Consider the following 15,800-nt stretch of genomic DNA (forward strand, 5'->3'; position numbering starts at 1 on the left):
CTTCTCCTTTTACTTTGGAAATTTATTTTGAGCAATTAGGCCCTGAATGTTTGTATCTTAGGCGATACAACACATTACCATGGGTTTTTGTTTCCAGTAAGCAAGGAAATAGTACATTGAATCTATTCATTATAGTATAGTACCACTTTGAATTAATTAAAGTTGAAAATTGAATCAAAATTAACTCTTGGAAAATTGGTAAAGTTAGGATGGTACAGTTTTAAGACCCATTTGTCATTTCAAGTCCCAAACTGTCAGCTTTCTATTTAGCTTTCCAGATTTTTTTTTTTCCTGGACTGTACCTCCACGTGGTGGAATGCTCACACAGCAGTAGACTGAGGCCCTGAGGGAACAGCAGATTCATACCTCCCATTCAACATCAGGACATACACTCATAAGCGAGATGATCACTCCGTGATCTTTGTCTTTTTTTTCTTTGTGAATGAGACTTTGTGGCTGAATTTGTGTAATATAAGTTTTCCTATGGGAGTTTTCAGTATAATGTCTTAACTTTTTATCTTTGTGTGTATGTAATATGAAGCCTTATGAGGTTATGAGAAGTATGATTATTCCTTTTTAGTTCTTCTTTCTCTTTGTTGGCTTGATATTATTTATTCCATCAGTTGGCTAGAATGATAGAGTTTTTCTTCTTGAGTACCATGGTGGCTGTGGGTCTACTGGCCTCACTCTTTAAGCTTATGGACTTGGGTAAGCATCTTCTGGAATGTGGGCTGTGCACATAATTCTTTATTTATGGGTAAAGGTATGATACTGAATAAGGAATTTTCGGAAAATTATTAGAGAATAAGATGAAAAAGTATCTTGCTATTAATATTTTGTGTAAAAATATTTAAAATTATTATTTGTCATTTTTTCAAAAGTAAATGTGGAAGATTAAATGAGATTAAATGTTAATCTTTATGATTAATACATAATTTAAAAAGTTACTGAGTTTCTGTATCTAATGTTTTAGAAGTTAATTTTGATGTGGAGGAAGATACTGTGGTACGACAGAGAAAAGTTGTCAAAGTAAATAAAGATCAGTAACTATGGTAAATTAATTGATGGTAGAAAAATCATTCATTCCAGAGTTAGAGTTCAAAATGTTTGCTTTAAATTTGTTTCAAGGTGATTAAGTAAATATTCTTCCAAATAGTAGGTTATAAAGATAAAAAATTACAGCATTTTTTCTTTTTAATGTTTATGAATGACTATATTTTATTATACAGATAAGTAAAGTGGCATTTATTATTTAGTTTTTAAGTGTTATTTATATAAAATGGCTGAATTTTAATTGCAGTTTTGTTGTAAATGCCGAATATGATTATTCTATGCCAATGATTATTGCTATATTGTACTTAAACATTGTTTTAAATTGATCTCTCATTTAGAACTAAAAATGAAAAATATAAAACCAAATTTTTTTCTTCTTGAACTAATTTAATGATCAGTTTTCGGTATAATTTTATTATTTAGTCTAATGTGGAATATCACTAGAAATAATTTGTTAGGATGATTGGTTATGTGAAAGATGTTTTTCCATTTTCAAGATGCTGCTTATGACATGCTTTCTTTAGTTTTGTTTTTCTTTTTGTTTTCACCTATTTTACTATTAACTAGGATATGGAACATTTTATATTCTGGAGATGTGTTTAGTTTGCTTTCTCCTCACCTTATAGACCACCACGATTAATGGGAGATGGTTTTGTGGTAATGCAGTCAAATGATGTTGACATCTACTACTACATGGATGAGCCAGGTATTGTAGTTTTGAGTGTTTTATGGCTGTAATTCTGTTTCTTTCATGTATTGCTGATATCTAATTATAGAATATGAATAAGTATCAGCATATGTTAAATGTAGATATGAGAGTGTCTACCTGAAAATACCTGTGTCATTTCTCAAAACCTGAATATTCAGTATTTTAGACTAAAAGAGAATAATATGGTAGTATTTCCCTCAAATTCTATTTTTACAGATATACCTCAGAAACTCAGAATGTAAATGACTATGAGTGAAAACCTTTACATAATGTGGCAATAGTTAATGTAGTCCATCTTAGCTTAGACAAAAAAATCACAGTATGTTAGTTTGGAGGCTTAAAGTTTAGAGATTGAAATCCAGCTAGTTATAATGTTTGAAAGTTGGCTTCAATTTTATAAAAATATCTAAACATTGAATTTTTTGCTCTTTATTCATACTTCTGATTTTTTTATACTTTTCAGGGAGTTTGCAAACCAAAGCATTTTGAAAGTGAAACTAAGATGTTTTTTGCCTTTTCACCATTTGATGTTTGTAACTGATGGTAGGAAAGCAATGATGAAAAAACTGCTGGTGCTTTAACACGAATCAAGGCAGTGGTTCCTAACTGTATTAGTAGTCATTGTATTTTCACTGCTACACATTGACAGTAAAACAAAAAATGCCAGTGTCATATAAAACTTTCCTTGAAAGCAGTAAAAATTATTAATTTTATCAAATATATTGACCCTTGAGTAAAGTGTTTTTAATATTTGCTGTGACAAAATAAGAAGTACATATACAGTATTTTTGCTACATACCAAAGAATTCTGGTGTCTTGAGGAAAAGCACTTGTAAGATTGAATTATAAGCTAAACTATTTGTTTTTTTCATGGGGTAGCAGTTTTACTTGAAAATAATTAGAGAAAACTACAGTTCTGCACTTTCGTGTGAAAATTAGAATTTTGGAAAATTTGTGTTTATCACTGTGAACTTGACAGTATCCCAATAATTAACAGCTTTTATGATCAGACCTAGTAATATATTAAGTATAATTGTAAAAATATACAATGATGAAATTGGTCAACATTTCGAAAAAGTCTATATAAGTCAGTGAACCAGTATTCTTCACGTGACCAATGCATGATGTTATACAGTCATACATGGACAAAGATTTATTCAAAATATAATAGAGACCGGTAGCGTAACAGATATGAGAAGTTCAGTGATACGGTTTCTGATTCCATTTTGTAAATGACATTTAAGAAACTATCACTTGTTGAATTTTGTTGTAGTATCACAGAAGACTATCCAAAATTATCTGAAAAAACTATTGAAGTATTCTTCCCCATTCTATCTATATGAGGCCAGAACCGAAACAAAACTAATACTAACATTTCTCATTAAATTATTTTGTTTTAGAAAATATAATTAACATAATATTAATTTCATTTTTAATGAATAATTAAAATAGAATTATTTTAAATTTTCATATTTTTAATGTTATATTTTCCTTGTATTTTATTAAGTATTTTATATCAACATGTAGTGAGTTTATTTTAAAAATAAAGAATAATTTTTAAAATTATTGAATTTTTTTAAACACAGTAAATTTTGAAAGATGTATCTAAAAACAACCGCTTGGGGTTCTCAGTAACTTTTAAGACTATAAAGGTTTCCTGGGAACAAAAACTTTTAGATCTAACTTTTTAATGGTAGACTAACTGCCTTCATATCGTATTGTCTGGAGTATAGGACTTGTTCCAGAAGAAACAGAAGAAAATATTGAAGGAGAAATGAGCAGTGAGGATTGCAAATTACAAGACTTGCCTCCATGTTGGGGACTGGATATAGTTTGTGGTAAAGGAACAGATTTTAATTATGGACCATGGGCCGATAGGCAGAGGTAATTGAGTAAATTATATTTCGAGTACATCCTTCAAATGTTTTCAGATAGTGCTATAATTTTTATTAACAACCAGCTTAATATTTTTTTACAGGTTCTATTATGGTAGAGTAAGGTATCACTAAACACTGATTCAAATAATGACTTGTTTGTGGAGAAACTGCAAAGAAGTTCTCTCCAAAGGAGGAGCTAATTCATTAAAAAAGATGGCAAATGAGCAGTGCATTTATTGGTTATTATTTTTTTTATTTTTGTATTTAATCAACCATGATACTTTTATTGATCCCCTACTATATACCAAAGATTGTTGGGGCTCTGGGAATTCAGAAACAAAAGACATAGGTATATAGTTCAGTTTTAGTGAGTAGAAGAAAAAAAAATAAGTGTGTTACTATGTGTGATAATAGAAGCAAGTAAAGGGTATTATAAGAACTTTTTAAAGTATTGTACTAGTTTGCTAGGGCTACTGTAACAAGGTACCAGAGATGACATGGCTTAAACAACAGAAATTTATTTTCTCACAGTTCTGGAGTCTAGACTTTAGGCATCTAGGTGTTGGCATGGTTGGTTTCTTCTGAGAGCTGTGAGGGAAGGATATGTTTTAGTCCTTTCTCCTTGCCTGTAGATCCCTGTATTTTCACAGTCTTGTCCCTGAACATCTGTGGCCAAATTTTATCTTCTTTTAAGGATGCCTGTCATATTGGATTAATACCCCCCATAGTGACTTGATTTTTAACTCACCCTTCAAAAGACCTCATCTTCAAACACTGTATCATTCTGAGGGACTAGAACTAAAGATTTCAACATACAAATTTTCAGAATGTAACTCATGTTAAAGATTAGAGGAGAGAAGAACTGGGGAAGGCTTTGTTGGTTAACGTGGGAGTTGAGTTTTGAAAGATAAGTATGAGTTAGGCAGGGAAAGAAGAGAGGAATGAATAATTAAGGAAAGGAAAAAGTTTGCAAATGCATGAGGGCAGTAGAAAATGACCCTATAGGTTTTATAGGTAGTTTAGAGTTCTATAGTAGTTAAGAAGTTTGGATTTTATACTGGAGGTAATGGAGAGTATATAAAAGATTTTTTATTAGTAGTTTTTTTTTAATTTTAGAGTATTTTTATCAATATATTATGAACATTTTTCTACTAATTAAAGAATTTTAAACAAAAGAAGGGACATTTGCCACTAATTTTGAGAGAATATAAGTTTTTAAGTAAATAGATATTGCTTAAAGTTAGTTTAGTTTTTGTATTTAGGAGCTAGATTTCTTGAATAGGGAAATATAAGCCAAGTCATTCACTAAAGCAGCTATCACTGATCCATTGATGGATTAATGCAAAAGTGCTGATAGCAACTCTTGATGTAATGACTTTTTATACTTTTTCAGTTTTAAAAAATGTTACCTACCTAGCATTATTTGAATAATTGTATACTCTGTCAAGTAGTGTGTTCTATTAATCTTGGTACCCCTAGCAAATAGGCATCTCTACCTTATTAAGTAGCTAATTAACAATTGTATGGTAAATGAAAAAAATTGTTATTTGAAAACTCACATTATACTAAAATGATACTTCACTAAGTTCTGGGTTAGGTTATTTATTAGACTTAAAAGTAAAGAGTTTAAAGTTTCAGGTTAGAAAGCAAACACTTTTCACATTACTAGATTTTAATTTTTTTATGGTAAAGTTTTTGTGTAAGTCACACTACATTTGACATGCATCAGTTGAAAGTGAGAGATTTTACATTTATTAAGTAATAAATCTACATGTATTTCACTTATATTTAGAAATCTGAAGAAAAAATTTATTTTCTTTGATCAACAGAAAAGTGACATATTTGAGAGGAAAACAATTAATGCTTTAACAAGACATGAAATATTTTGCATTTTTAGCACTTGAATAAAGTATAATTCTTCTTTAATGATATTTAATTTTAAAATATATTTTTCAAAAAACATTAAGGTATATTTATATAAAAACTCAAACTAAAATCCTTATATTGTCATATTTACTTTGAGAACAGTCTTTATATAATATAGAGCTATGACACCAAAGTTAGTGTGAAATAGAAATTTTTCTTAAAGACTCCCTTCCTTAGATTCTTTTGCCAGGAGACAATAGCAATACATTTCTTAATTTGGACTTAAAGAAAACAAAAAAACAAAAAACCCTCAGTTTTATAAAAAAAAAAAAAAGGAAATAAATTTATTTTTCACATGTTTAGTTAAATAATGTGAGGAATATTTATCTCCTCACTTACATGTACAAAAGATCTGTGTAGCCATTTCCTTTTCTCCTTCCCCATACTAAGTTTCTGCACAAATAGGAACCATAATCAGCAGTACACAGTAAGGTCAGTTTTCTCAGCGGCCATCTGTTGATATAAGAAATATAGGTAGAAATCTCAGCTTGTTATTGGATAGTTCACTCAGCACTGTAATGGCTTATATCTCTGACATAACCATGTTATGGTTTTAGCTTATGGAATTTGAATATCATAACATGATTTTAGTTGATTTGATGTTTTACTAACTTTATATGATTGTCTGAATCATTAAAATATTACTCAGCTTTTTCTTCATGATATATTCTTTTTGTGAGTTTTCATGACACAGTTGAGATAAAAATGCTATTAAAATATAACTTAATCTTTAGATAATTATGATACAAATACTCCTGACATTGGCATTTTATTGCTTTCACTTAAAGTGTTTTCATTTATGTTCTTTCCCTTGATCCTCATAACCCAGTGAGGTACATAGGATAGGTGTAGTGAACTCATTATACTTGTGAAGAAATGGTGATGCAGAGAGGTAATTTGGCCAGCGTACTGAAGATACGGCATTAAGAGCTAGGATTCAAACCAGCCCTTCAATTCTACTACTCTTTTCATTATATCCTGCTATCTACCCCCCTTGTATTCTGTGATCATCTAATGATCATATTGGATTCTTTGTCTTTAATATTCTTAATTTTATATATTTGCATGTCTTAGTCAAAACATTTGTAGAATTTTATTTTTCTTTCATACATTTTAATTTAAGGATAGCAAGTTATAGTCTGTGAGCCTCAGTTTGCAAATTTTGTTCTGTTCATCTATTTTTTTTTCCAGTTTTATTTATTCTTAGTAGCATTTTCTGTCACTGTTGAGTTCTTCCTCTTAACTTTCTATTTAAAAGCAACAAATTGGTACCTTCTCTGAATGTGTGGAGAATGTTATATGGTACTAATGTTGGCTCACATGGAAGACTGAATTCAAAATTTCGTGTGTCTTTCATCTTGGTCAGATGGTAAGGAAAGGAAAATAAGTTAGAGCCTTAGTCTCCAAATTCCTATCCAATTTTTAGAAATTTGTTGCTCATTAGCTTCTTGATATTGACTAAAAATGATGATTATGAAAATAGTAGAAATAATAGCCACTTCTTCCACATGCCATTCACTACTAAATCTTTTGCATGTATACTGTCATTTAATTGTCAGAACCACTCTTTGAGACAAGTTACGTTATTCCTCTGTTCCAGAAGAGGAAACAGGTCATGTTTCCTTAGAAAGTTGAATGTCCAGGGTTGAATGTTGATTTTAGTTAAGTCGTTGTTAGTACATTTGAATAGTTAAAGGTCTTAGCTATGTTTCATTTGATAGAATAGTATATCTGTTAAGTACTCATTGATCTCTGGAAGTGTAAAGCATTAGAGAAAATAGTCTAGTGGTTAAACGAGATAGCAGTGATAATAATATAAAGTTAGAATAAATGATTTTGGTCCCTTATCAGAGGCAATTTTGTTTCAGTGACATGTGAATATTCTTTGTACCTCTTTATACAGAGATTGTTTATGGAAGTTTTTCTTTCCACCTGATTATCAAGTTCTAAAAGTTTCTGAAATTGCACAGCCTGGGAGACCAAGACAGATCCTTGCTTTTGAACTACGAATGAATATTATTGCAGATGCTACAATTGACTTGCTGTTTACCAAAAATAGGGTAATTATTATAATAATATAGTAGAAAATAGTGTTTAAAATTTGAACATTATTTTCCAGAGCTCTTTTCTGGTGACTAGTCCTATACTTGGATTCATTTCTATAAGTTTTACCCCCACCAAATAATTATGTGCATGTTACTTTCACCATACTTTCATTAAATGCCAAATAATGGAAAGAAATTAACAATAGATTTTCATGCTACATTCTGGTTCATTTTCTCCTTTATATATGGCTAAATTTTTATAGTGTATTTTTGGAAAAAATTTGAACTTTTTGTTCTTGGAAACTTAATATCTATTTAATATTGTCAGTAATTATATTTCTTCTGTGACAACTAAAGAGTAAAGATGATGAAAGCATCATTATAATGAATATTTTATATGAATTAAGTTTTTTCTTTTGGCAGGAAACAAATGCTATACATGTCAATGTAGGAGCTGGCTCATATTTAGAAATTAATATTCCAATGACAGTTGAAGAAAATGGTAAGCTGTGATTATAACTTTTCTTCCGTTTTAAATATAAACAATATAGTTTGTTATTCCTTTTAGACTAACTTTAATAGGGTTTTCTTTTTCAGTTTTTTATTTGATGTGACTGTGACCTTATTAGGGTAAATATTATATAATTAAGTTATTTGAACACTTAGAGAAAAGGGAAAATTTTTCTAATTCCATGCTTTTATTGTAGTACTGAGCATAATTTGCTTAATGTATGCATTTGTGTTAAACTGTTGCACCCTGAGTGTTGGTGCTGTGTCTTTCTTTTCACTAGTGTACTTTTAGTGCTGAACCAATATCAGGGTTCAGGGGTGAGGAACCTGTGGCCTCACAGGTTAAAGCTAGAGATTCCACACTCTTTGATATTGTTAGTAGATTTTGTCAGGCAGTAAACTGAATGCTTTGAACAGGTTAACTTTGAGAAATTAAAACATTAAATGATACTCTCTTAGCTATGAGATAATGTAAATTCATTACGCGTTTGAAATGTGGGGACAAATGCAAGTTAATCAGTAACATGAATAGATACGTTTTGTTAAATTTATCAAATTATTACATAAACTTCTTCATTTTGCTACTTTATTCCCATCTTAGTACATTTGTAAATTGATAGCAGTTAAGATAAAATTCTGCTTTACTTATTCACTTTCTCTGGAATTCTCACCCACATTTTAAAATCACTAATTGGCAATGTCAGTGCTTCTGAGTATAATTAATTTTTAAATATAATTCTTAGCTCTTGTTTCTTGGCTCTGTCCTTATTTTTGGTGCTACTATAAGGACAAAGCAGGCAGAGGGGTTGACTGAGTTCATTAGCTTTCATAAAGTGGTAGCATTTGGGTCTGCCTTCTTAGGTAATCAATTGAAAAAAATAACTGAGAATGGCATAGTGTGTCTTTTTCCCATAACTTTGGGGCTATATTTGTGAAAAAAAAAAACCTTAACCCAATCTACTTTTAAAAGTATAATCATGCTGAGTCTTGAAGCTGATGCTTGAGATTGTCTAGGACTGCTGATTCAGAGTAGGCAGTTTAAAAGAAGCATTTTTCAGAAGAACATTAATTATAGGTATAAGGTGGAGGGATAAAAGTTATCAGGGTTACACAAGATTGATAATGGTTCAATTAAGGAAGCATTTTGCCTTTTATTTTTGTTTTTAATTTTAGAAAGGGGTCTCACAGGCTATAGTGCAGTGGTACAACCTTACTGCAACCTTCAACTTTAGGGCTCAAGTGATTCTCTCACTTCAGCCCCCCAAGTAGCTGGGGCTACATGCACACACCACTATGTCTACCTGATTTTTCAGTTTCTCAATAGAGATGGAGTCTTTCTGTGTTGCCCAGGCAGGTTTCAAACTCCTGGCCTCAAGCAATTCTCCTGTCTCAGACTCCCAAAAGCTGGGATTACAGTCATAAACCACCGTGACTGGGCCCTTTTCAGGTTCTTAATTATAAAGGTTAGGTGGTTTTTAAGGTAACTGTCTGAAGGGAAAAATAGACTTATGTCCCAGGCAAAAATAATAACTCCAAAGAATAACTCCAAAAAAATCAATTTAAAACTTTTTTCAGAGATTCGGTATTTGAAAAAAATGCCCCGAACAGGACGCAAGTGGAACTGGCCATGATTACATAATGACCAGAGAATTAGTGTTCATAGAAGAGGGCCTCATCAGGAAGGGAAGTATAATACCCTAAACTCTTGCGCTTTTGTTGAGAATGGGCTACATTATTGGGAAACTCATGACATGAAAATAGATATATTGTTTTTAATATTCTATATGTCAATATATATTAATATAGCGAGTAGTTGGAAAATAATGCAAGTACGTACCCTTGAAACAGTGGAAGAAGAAAAGATGTGGGAGTTTTCTTAAACACATGTCTCTATCACTTAGAGAATCGGCTTGAGGTTTTGTATGGGAAAGCAAAATCAGAGTAGATATTTATATGGCACTGTCTCCCTTTAGAACTGCCCAAAGTGAGACAGATTCCTTATTATGTTAGCAAGCTCCCTGTCTTTGAGATGTGTTTAAATAGTAACTGGTCATTTTTTAAGGATTCCTTCTTTAGATGTTGGTAGGAGTTGGGTCCAGTCCAAAGACTTTTAATTGTGTAATTGTTTTCTGGATCTTAATTTTTATGTTTTTATTTATTAGGTTACACCCCTGCAATTAAAGGACAGCTCTTACATGTTGATGCCACTACCAGCATGCAATATCGGACCCTTTTAGAAGCAGAAATGTTAGCAGTAAGTGTGCAGAATATGATGATTACCATGCTTGTATGAAATACAAATCTGGTCTTAATTTTCTAAAGTAGAATTTAACACATTAACTGCCATGTGAGTTATATTTAACTTAACACTAGTTTTGATTCCAGGGCCTTTTGAAGCATTTATACCTCATGGATCTCTTGACCAATATTGAGCTAATAAAACACTGTGACCCTAAGGGAGGGCTTGAGTCCTAGACAATCTCAAGCATCAGCTTCAAGACTAAATTTTTTTAGTGTGGCAGTCAATGTGTTAAATAACCAGGATATCATTGAATGGTCCATTTTCAGCTGCAAGGATCAATAAGTCCTCTTGAACTCTGTGTTTGGAAAGAGGAGTGTATTACCAGTATATGGTATCCCTTTGGCATCTGTTTTACTACCTAGTATGGGAAAAGTAAATAAAAGGCAACGATTTGGCCTTTTAAAATATAAGAAGTTGTTAGAATATAGATTCTAAATTTCATTATACAGGTAGACTTCTACCTTCTTCGAAGTTGTATATAAAATAGTTCTTTATGTTTTTTAGCCCCATTGGATTCTTTCTCAGAGCTTAAATAATGTGATTTATTATGCCTTTAACTTGATGAATCAGGTAAAAGGAAGAAAATCTTATTGAAACTCTGGATTGTTCCATTATTTGAAAGAGAAAAAATATGGAAATGTCTATGATTGAAATTGCAGACTCATAATAATCAGGCAGATTATTATTTTTAATCAGGAACAATAACAATAATAATAATAACAAAACCCAGTATGTATAATGGTTGATATTCAGAGAAAATTCTTTTATCTAAGATAGTGCCATAAGTCCTTAAGTGCTTGTCTTAAGTAAACATTTTACACATATATATACATAAATTCTGAGGAAAAATTTTATAATTACCAGGAACAGATAGAATACCATAAATACACATTAAACTGGCATAGTCAGCATTTTAATGAATTCTTGAGCTATTGCTGATGGTGTTGTGCAACAGTGCTATTCTTGGCAGGCAGCTTTTGCAGAAATGCCAAGCTTTGCAGAAATACTAATGTCACTATGTGTGATAGTAAGCATTGCCATCTATTTTCTCTTACCCTGAGCCTCTTCCTTAACAAACAGGGCTTATGGAGAAATCAGGGATGTTGGTTGTTACTCCTTAACTTTAGCAGGAGTGCAATGTCAGAACAATAGCCTAATTTGTTGGCCTCAGTCTTTTGACCACATTGTGGCTTAATATTTCAAGGAGCTGGATGTAGCTATAGATATTAACCTTCAGCTACAGTAATATTAAAATCTCAAAGAGACCTTCTGTTCAGCTCAGTAGGAAAATAAGTTTTAATTACTGACCACTGTGTGTGACTTCATTTCTAATGATGTTCACACACTGTCACATTTTAAGCTCTAATGTTGGTACTTAACATTTGTTTTGCAAGTTCCACATCAATGCCAGCTACCCTCGAATATGGAACATGCCACAGACATGGCAATGTGAATTAGAGGTTTATAAAGCTACCTACCACTTCATCTTTGCACAGAAGAACTTCTTTACAGGTAATTTTCTAATGAATATAAATACAGTGAGATTTATCACAGTGAACTTATTTAACTTGAATAAGTGTTGCATTTTAATCCAATGAAGAATTTGATGATATGATTTATAACTTCTTTTACACTTCATTTTGAGATAAGGATATCAAAGAGAAAGTTTGAATATGGACATTTTCTACTCTAATTCAAACAAGGAAAATATAAGTCCAAAGTTAGATTTAGAAGGAAATGAAAAAACTCAGTTTAGGCCAGTATTTTGTATCAGTCTGTGGGGGTGGGCTGGGGAGGGTGGTGAGATGGAGATGATGAATCAATTCCTCTCTCTTCCTCAATTAGGCATCAGCATGGCTTCATTATTTTGTTTTAATTATTGTAATCTACAACAGTATACTTGAATAGCTAAATGTTATTTTTATATTTAGAGCCCCTATTTAATCTTTTCTTTTGGCATGGGTAGTTGATTGGTGCTATCGCTAGTTTAAAAACAATTCTTTTATTTCTTGCAGCATATTGTTATAGCTGTGCATATTTTATGAATATGAGAACTTGTATTATTGGCCTACGAATAGCATAAATATTGCTACATAAAAATACTGAGCCTTCCTCTAAAAAGTTTAGCTCCATAGAGTTTGATTTTCCAAGATCAGTGACTACCTTAGCATAAACCTGATTTTTGCTTGACTGCTTGTTACATTCATCCATCCATTCATCCATTTGTCTAACAGTCATTTACAAGCATCTAGTCTGTGCTGACTGTTATAGATTTGGGGGTATAGTGGTGACTAATGTAGGGATAGACAGTCCTGTCCTGGCAATACTACTAGTATAATGTTGCTGAATTACTTCATCATTGTTTAAGCTTCAGTTTTCTTATTTGTGAAATAGGGCTAAAAATTTCTACCCTTACTTTGTTTTGACTTTTTAAAATGCTTTTTATTGCAATATGTTCAATCTTAAGTTTTTTGTGTTTGTTTTCTTGTTTGACTGGGAGCCTTACCTTGAGGTCTGGAGAGAGTGCTTCTACTTTTCTGACTTATGTACTTTAAGAATTGAGTCAGTAATAGAAATTTTGACAGAGTCACTGGCAAGTTAAACTTTTGCTGGTGAAGCTGAACATTGAGGACTTCTCAGTTCAAATTTATGAAAAGAAAATAATAGCTAGGGGCAGCGCCTGTAGCTCAAAGGAGTAGGGCGCCAGCCCCATATATCAGAGGTGGCAGGTTCAAACCTGACCCCGGCCAAAAACTGCCAAAAAAAAAAAAAAAAAAAAAAAGAAAGAAAATAATAGCTAAAACTCACAGTGTATATTGTATCTGTCTCTGTCCTCCATACTTTAAAGATGAGGAAAATGAATTACAGAGAGGTGAAGCAGTTTTCCAGCTAGTGAGTTGGTTGAGCTAGAATTCCAACTCAAGTTGTTTGGATTTAGACTATGTTATTTCAGTGAGTTTCTTTGACTATAGCCTTTTGCTTCTTACTTGAAATTTTGTCATTTTTAACTTTGCTAATCTTTTAAAATATATTCCTATCTTCAAGTATTGAATGGCCTTTGCATTATTTTTCCTTTCCTCTGGACTTTTCACATCTTTAGAATCTAGTATTGCTAAGAATAGCTGCAGAAGAAATAGGAGTTCTTCATGATTTAAAAATTTTAATTTGTAGCGGCACTTTGATTTAAACTGAGTATTACTTATTTTTAAACAGTCAGTACTCATTTCCTAAATTACAGCTGATTTTCCCTAAATTATTTTCTTTTTCTAATTTCTATGCTTTACTTATTGAAATTAACTCTTTTTGGTTATTTATATTTTTCCTAACATTTATTTGGAGAAATTTTTAAAAATCCGGAAAGTTACAGAAACAAATGTAATCATCATTTAAGTCCTCATCTCCAGATTTAATACCTGTAACATTTGGACATAATTGCTTCTATAGTTTTTTTTTTTTTTTTAATAGGAATTCATTGAGGGTACAGAGAACCAGGTTACATTGATTGCATTTGTTAGGTAAAGTCCCTATTATAATTGTGTCCTGCCCCCAAAAGGTGTGTCATACACCATGACCCCCCACCCCCTCCCTCCTACCCTCTTTCTGCTCTTCCTTTCCTCCACCCCCTCCCTCCTTTCGTCTCTCTGCTCTTCTCTTCCCCAACCCCCCTCGCTCCTTCCCTCTCTCTGCTCTTCCCTTCTCCCACCCCCTCCTTCCTTCCCTCTCTTTCCTCTCCCTTTTGCCCACCTCCCTCCCTCCCTCCCTCCTTTCTTCTCTCTACTCTCCCCTTCCCCTACCCCCCACCATGTACTAGTCATCAACTGTCCTCATATGAGAACTGAGTACATAGGATTCGTGCTTCTTCATTCTTGTGATGCCTTACTAAGAATAATGTATTCCACTTCCATCCAGGTTAATACAAAGGATATAAAGTCTCTATCATTTTTAATGGCTGAATAGTATTCCATGGTATACATATACCACAGCTTGTTAATCCATTGGATTGGTGGGCATTTGGGCTATTTCCACATTTTGGCAATTGTAAATTGAGCTGCAAATAACAGTTTAGTCCAAGTGTTCTTATGATAGAAGGATTTTTTTCCTTCTGGGTAGGTGCCAAGTAATAGGATTGCAGGATCACATGGGAGGTCTAGCTTGAATTCTTTGAGGGTTCTCCATATTTCCTTCCAAAAAGGTTGTATTAGTTTTCAGTCCCACCAGCAGTGTAAAAGTGTTCTTTTCTCTCCACATCTACACCAGCATCTGTAGTTTTGAGATTTTGTGATGTGGGCCATTCTTGCTGGAGTTAGATGATATCTTAGGGTAGTTTTGATTTGCATTTCTCTAATCATTTTTTTCATATGTTTGCTAGCCATTTGTCTGTCTTCTTTAGAGTAGGTTCTATTCATCTCTCTTGCCCATAGATATATGGGATTGTTGGCTTTTTTCATGTGGATTAATTTGAGTTCAGTATAGATCATAGTTATTAAGCTTTGGCCGGATTCAAAATATGCAAATATTCTTTCCCATTGTGTAGGCTGTCTATTGCTTTGGTTGTTGTCTCCTTAGCTATATAGAAGCTTTTGAGTTTAATTAAGTCTTATTTGTTTATTTTTGTTGTTGTTGCAATTGTCATAGAAGTCGTCTTCATAAAGTCTTTCCCCAGGCCGATATGTAGAAGTATTTTTCCTACACTTTCTTTGAGGATTTTTATTGTTCCATGCCTTAAATTTAGGCCTTTTATCCATCTTGAATAAATTTTTGTGAGTGGAGAAAGGTGTGGGTCCAGTTTCAGTCTTTTACATGTGGATAGCCAGTTCTCCCAGCACCATTTATTGAATACAGATTCCCCCAGTATATGTTCTTGTTTGGTTTATCAAAGATTAGGTGGCTGTAAGATGTTAGTTTCATCTCCTGATTTTCTGTTCAATTGCAAATGTCTATGTATATTTTTTTTCCAGTACCATGCTGTTTTGACCATTATGGCCTTGTAGTACAGCCTAAAATATGGTATGCTAATGCCCCCAGCTTTGTTCTTACTACTGCTAAGAACTTCTTTAGCTATATGGGATTTTTTTCTGGTTCCATACAAAATGAAAAGTTATTTTTTCTGTATGTTGGTATTTTAATAGGGATGACATTGAATCTGTAGATTGCTTTGGGAAGCATAGACATTTTAACAATGTTGATTATTCCTAGCCATGAGCATGGTATGTTCTTCCATTTGTTACTATCCTCTGCTATTTCTTTTCTTAGGGTTTCATAATTTTCTTTATAGAGGTCCTTCACCTCCTTTGTTAGGTATATTCTTAGGTATTTCATTTTCTTTGCAGCTATGGTGAAGGGAGTTGTGTCCTTACTTAGCCTCACATCTTGGCTGT

General features: G+C 32.4%; 1 protein-coding gene across 4 annotated transcripts in view; it reads left to right on the forward strand.

The window, feature by feature from the left end:
- Positions 1-15,800, forward strand: part of KIAA1109 (KIAA1109 ortholog) — a 245,993-nt gene that overhangs the window by 49,144 nt on the left and 181,049 nt on the right. For all 4 annotated transcript variants that reach the window (XM_023516561.1, XM_023516563.1, XM_023516564.1 and 1 more), the window contains exons 10-15: positions 1,680-1,759; positions 3,496-3,646; positions 7,469-7,625; positions 8,034-8,112; positions 10,283-10,374; positions 11,817-11,934. In XM_023516561.1, coding sequence (XP_023372329.1) covers positions 1,680-1,759; positions 3,496-3,646; positions 7,469-7,625; positions 8,034-8,112; positions 10,283-10,374; positions 11,817-11,934 — 677 coding nt within the window. The remainder of the gene's footprint in view (positions 1-1,679; positions 1,760-3,495; positions 3,647-7,468; positions 7,626-8,033; positions 8,113-10,282; positions 10,375-11,816; positions 11,935-15,800) is intronic.

Source organism: Otolemur garnettii, unplaced genomic scaffold, assembly GCF_000181295.1.
Source record: "Otolemur garnettii isolate 467f Iridium unplaced genomic scaffold, OtoGar3 scaffold00093, whole genome shotgun sequence".
NCBI lineage: Eukaryota > Metazoa > Chordata > Mammalia > Primates > Galagidae > Otolemur > Otolemur garnettii.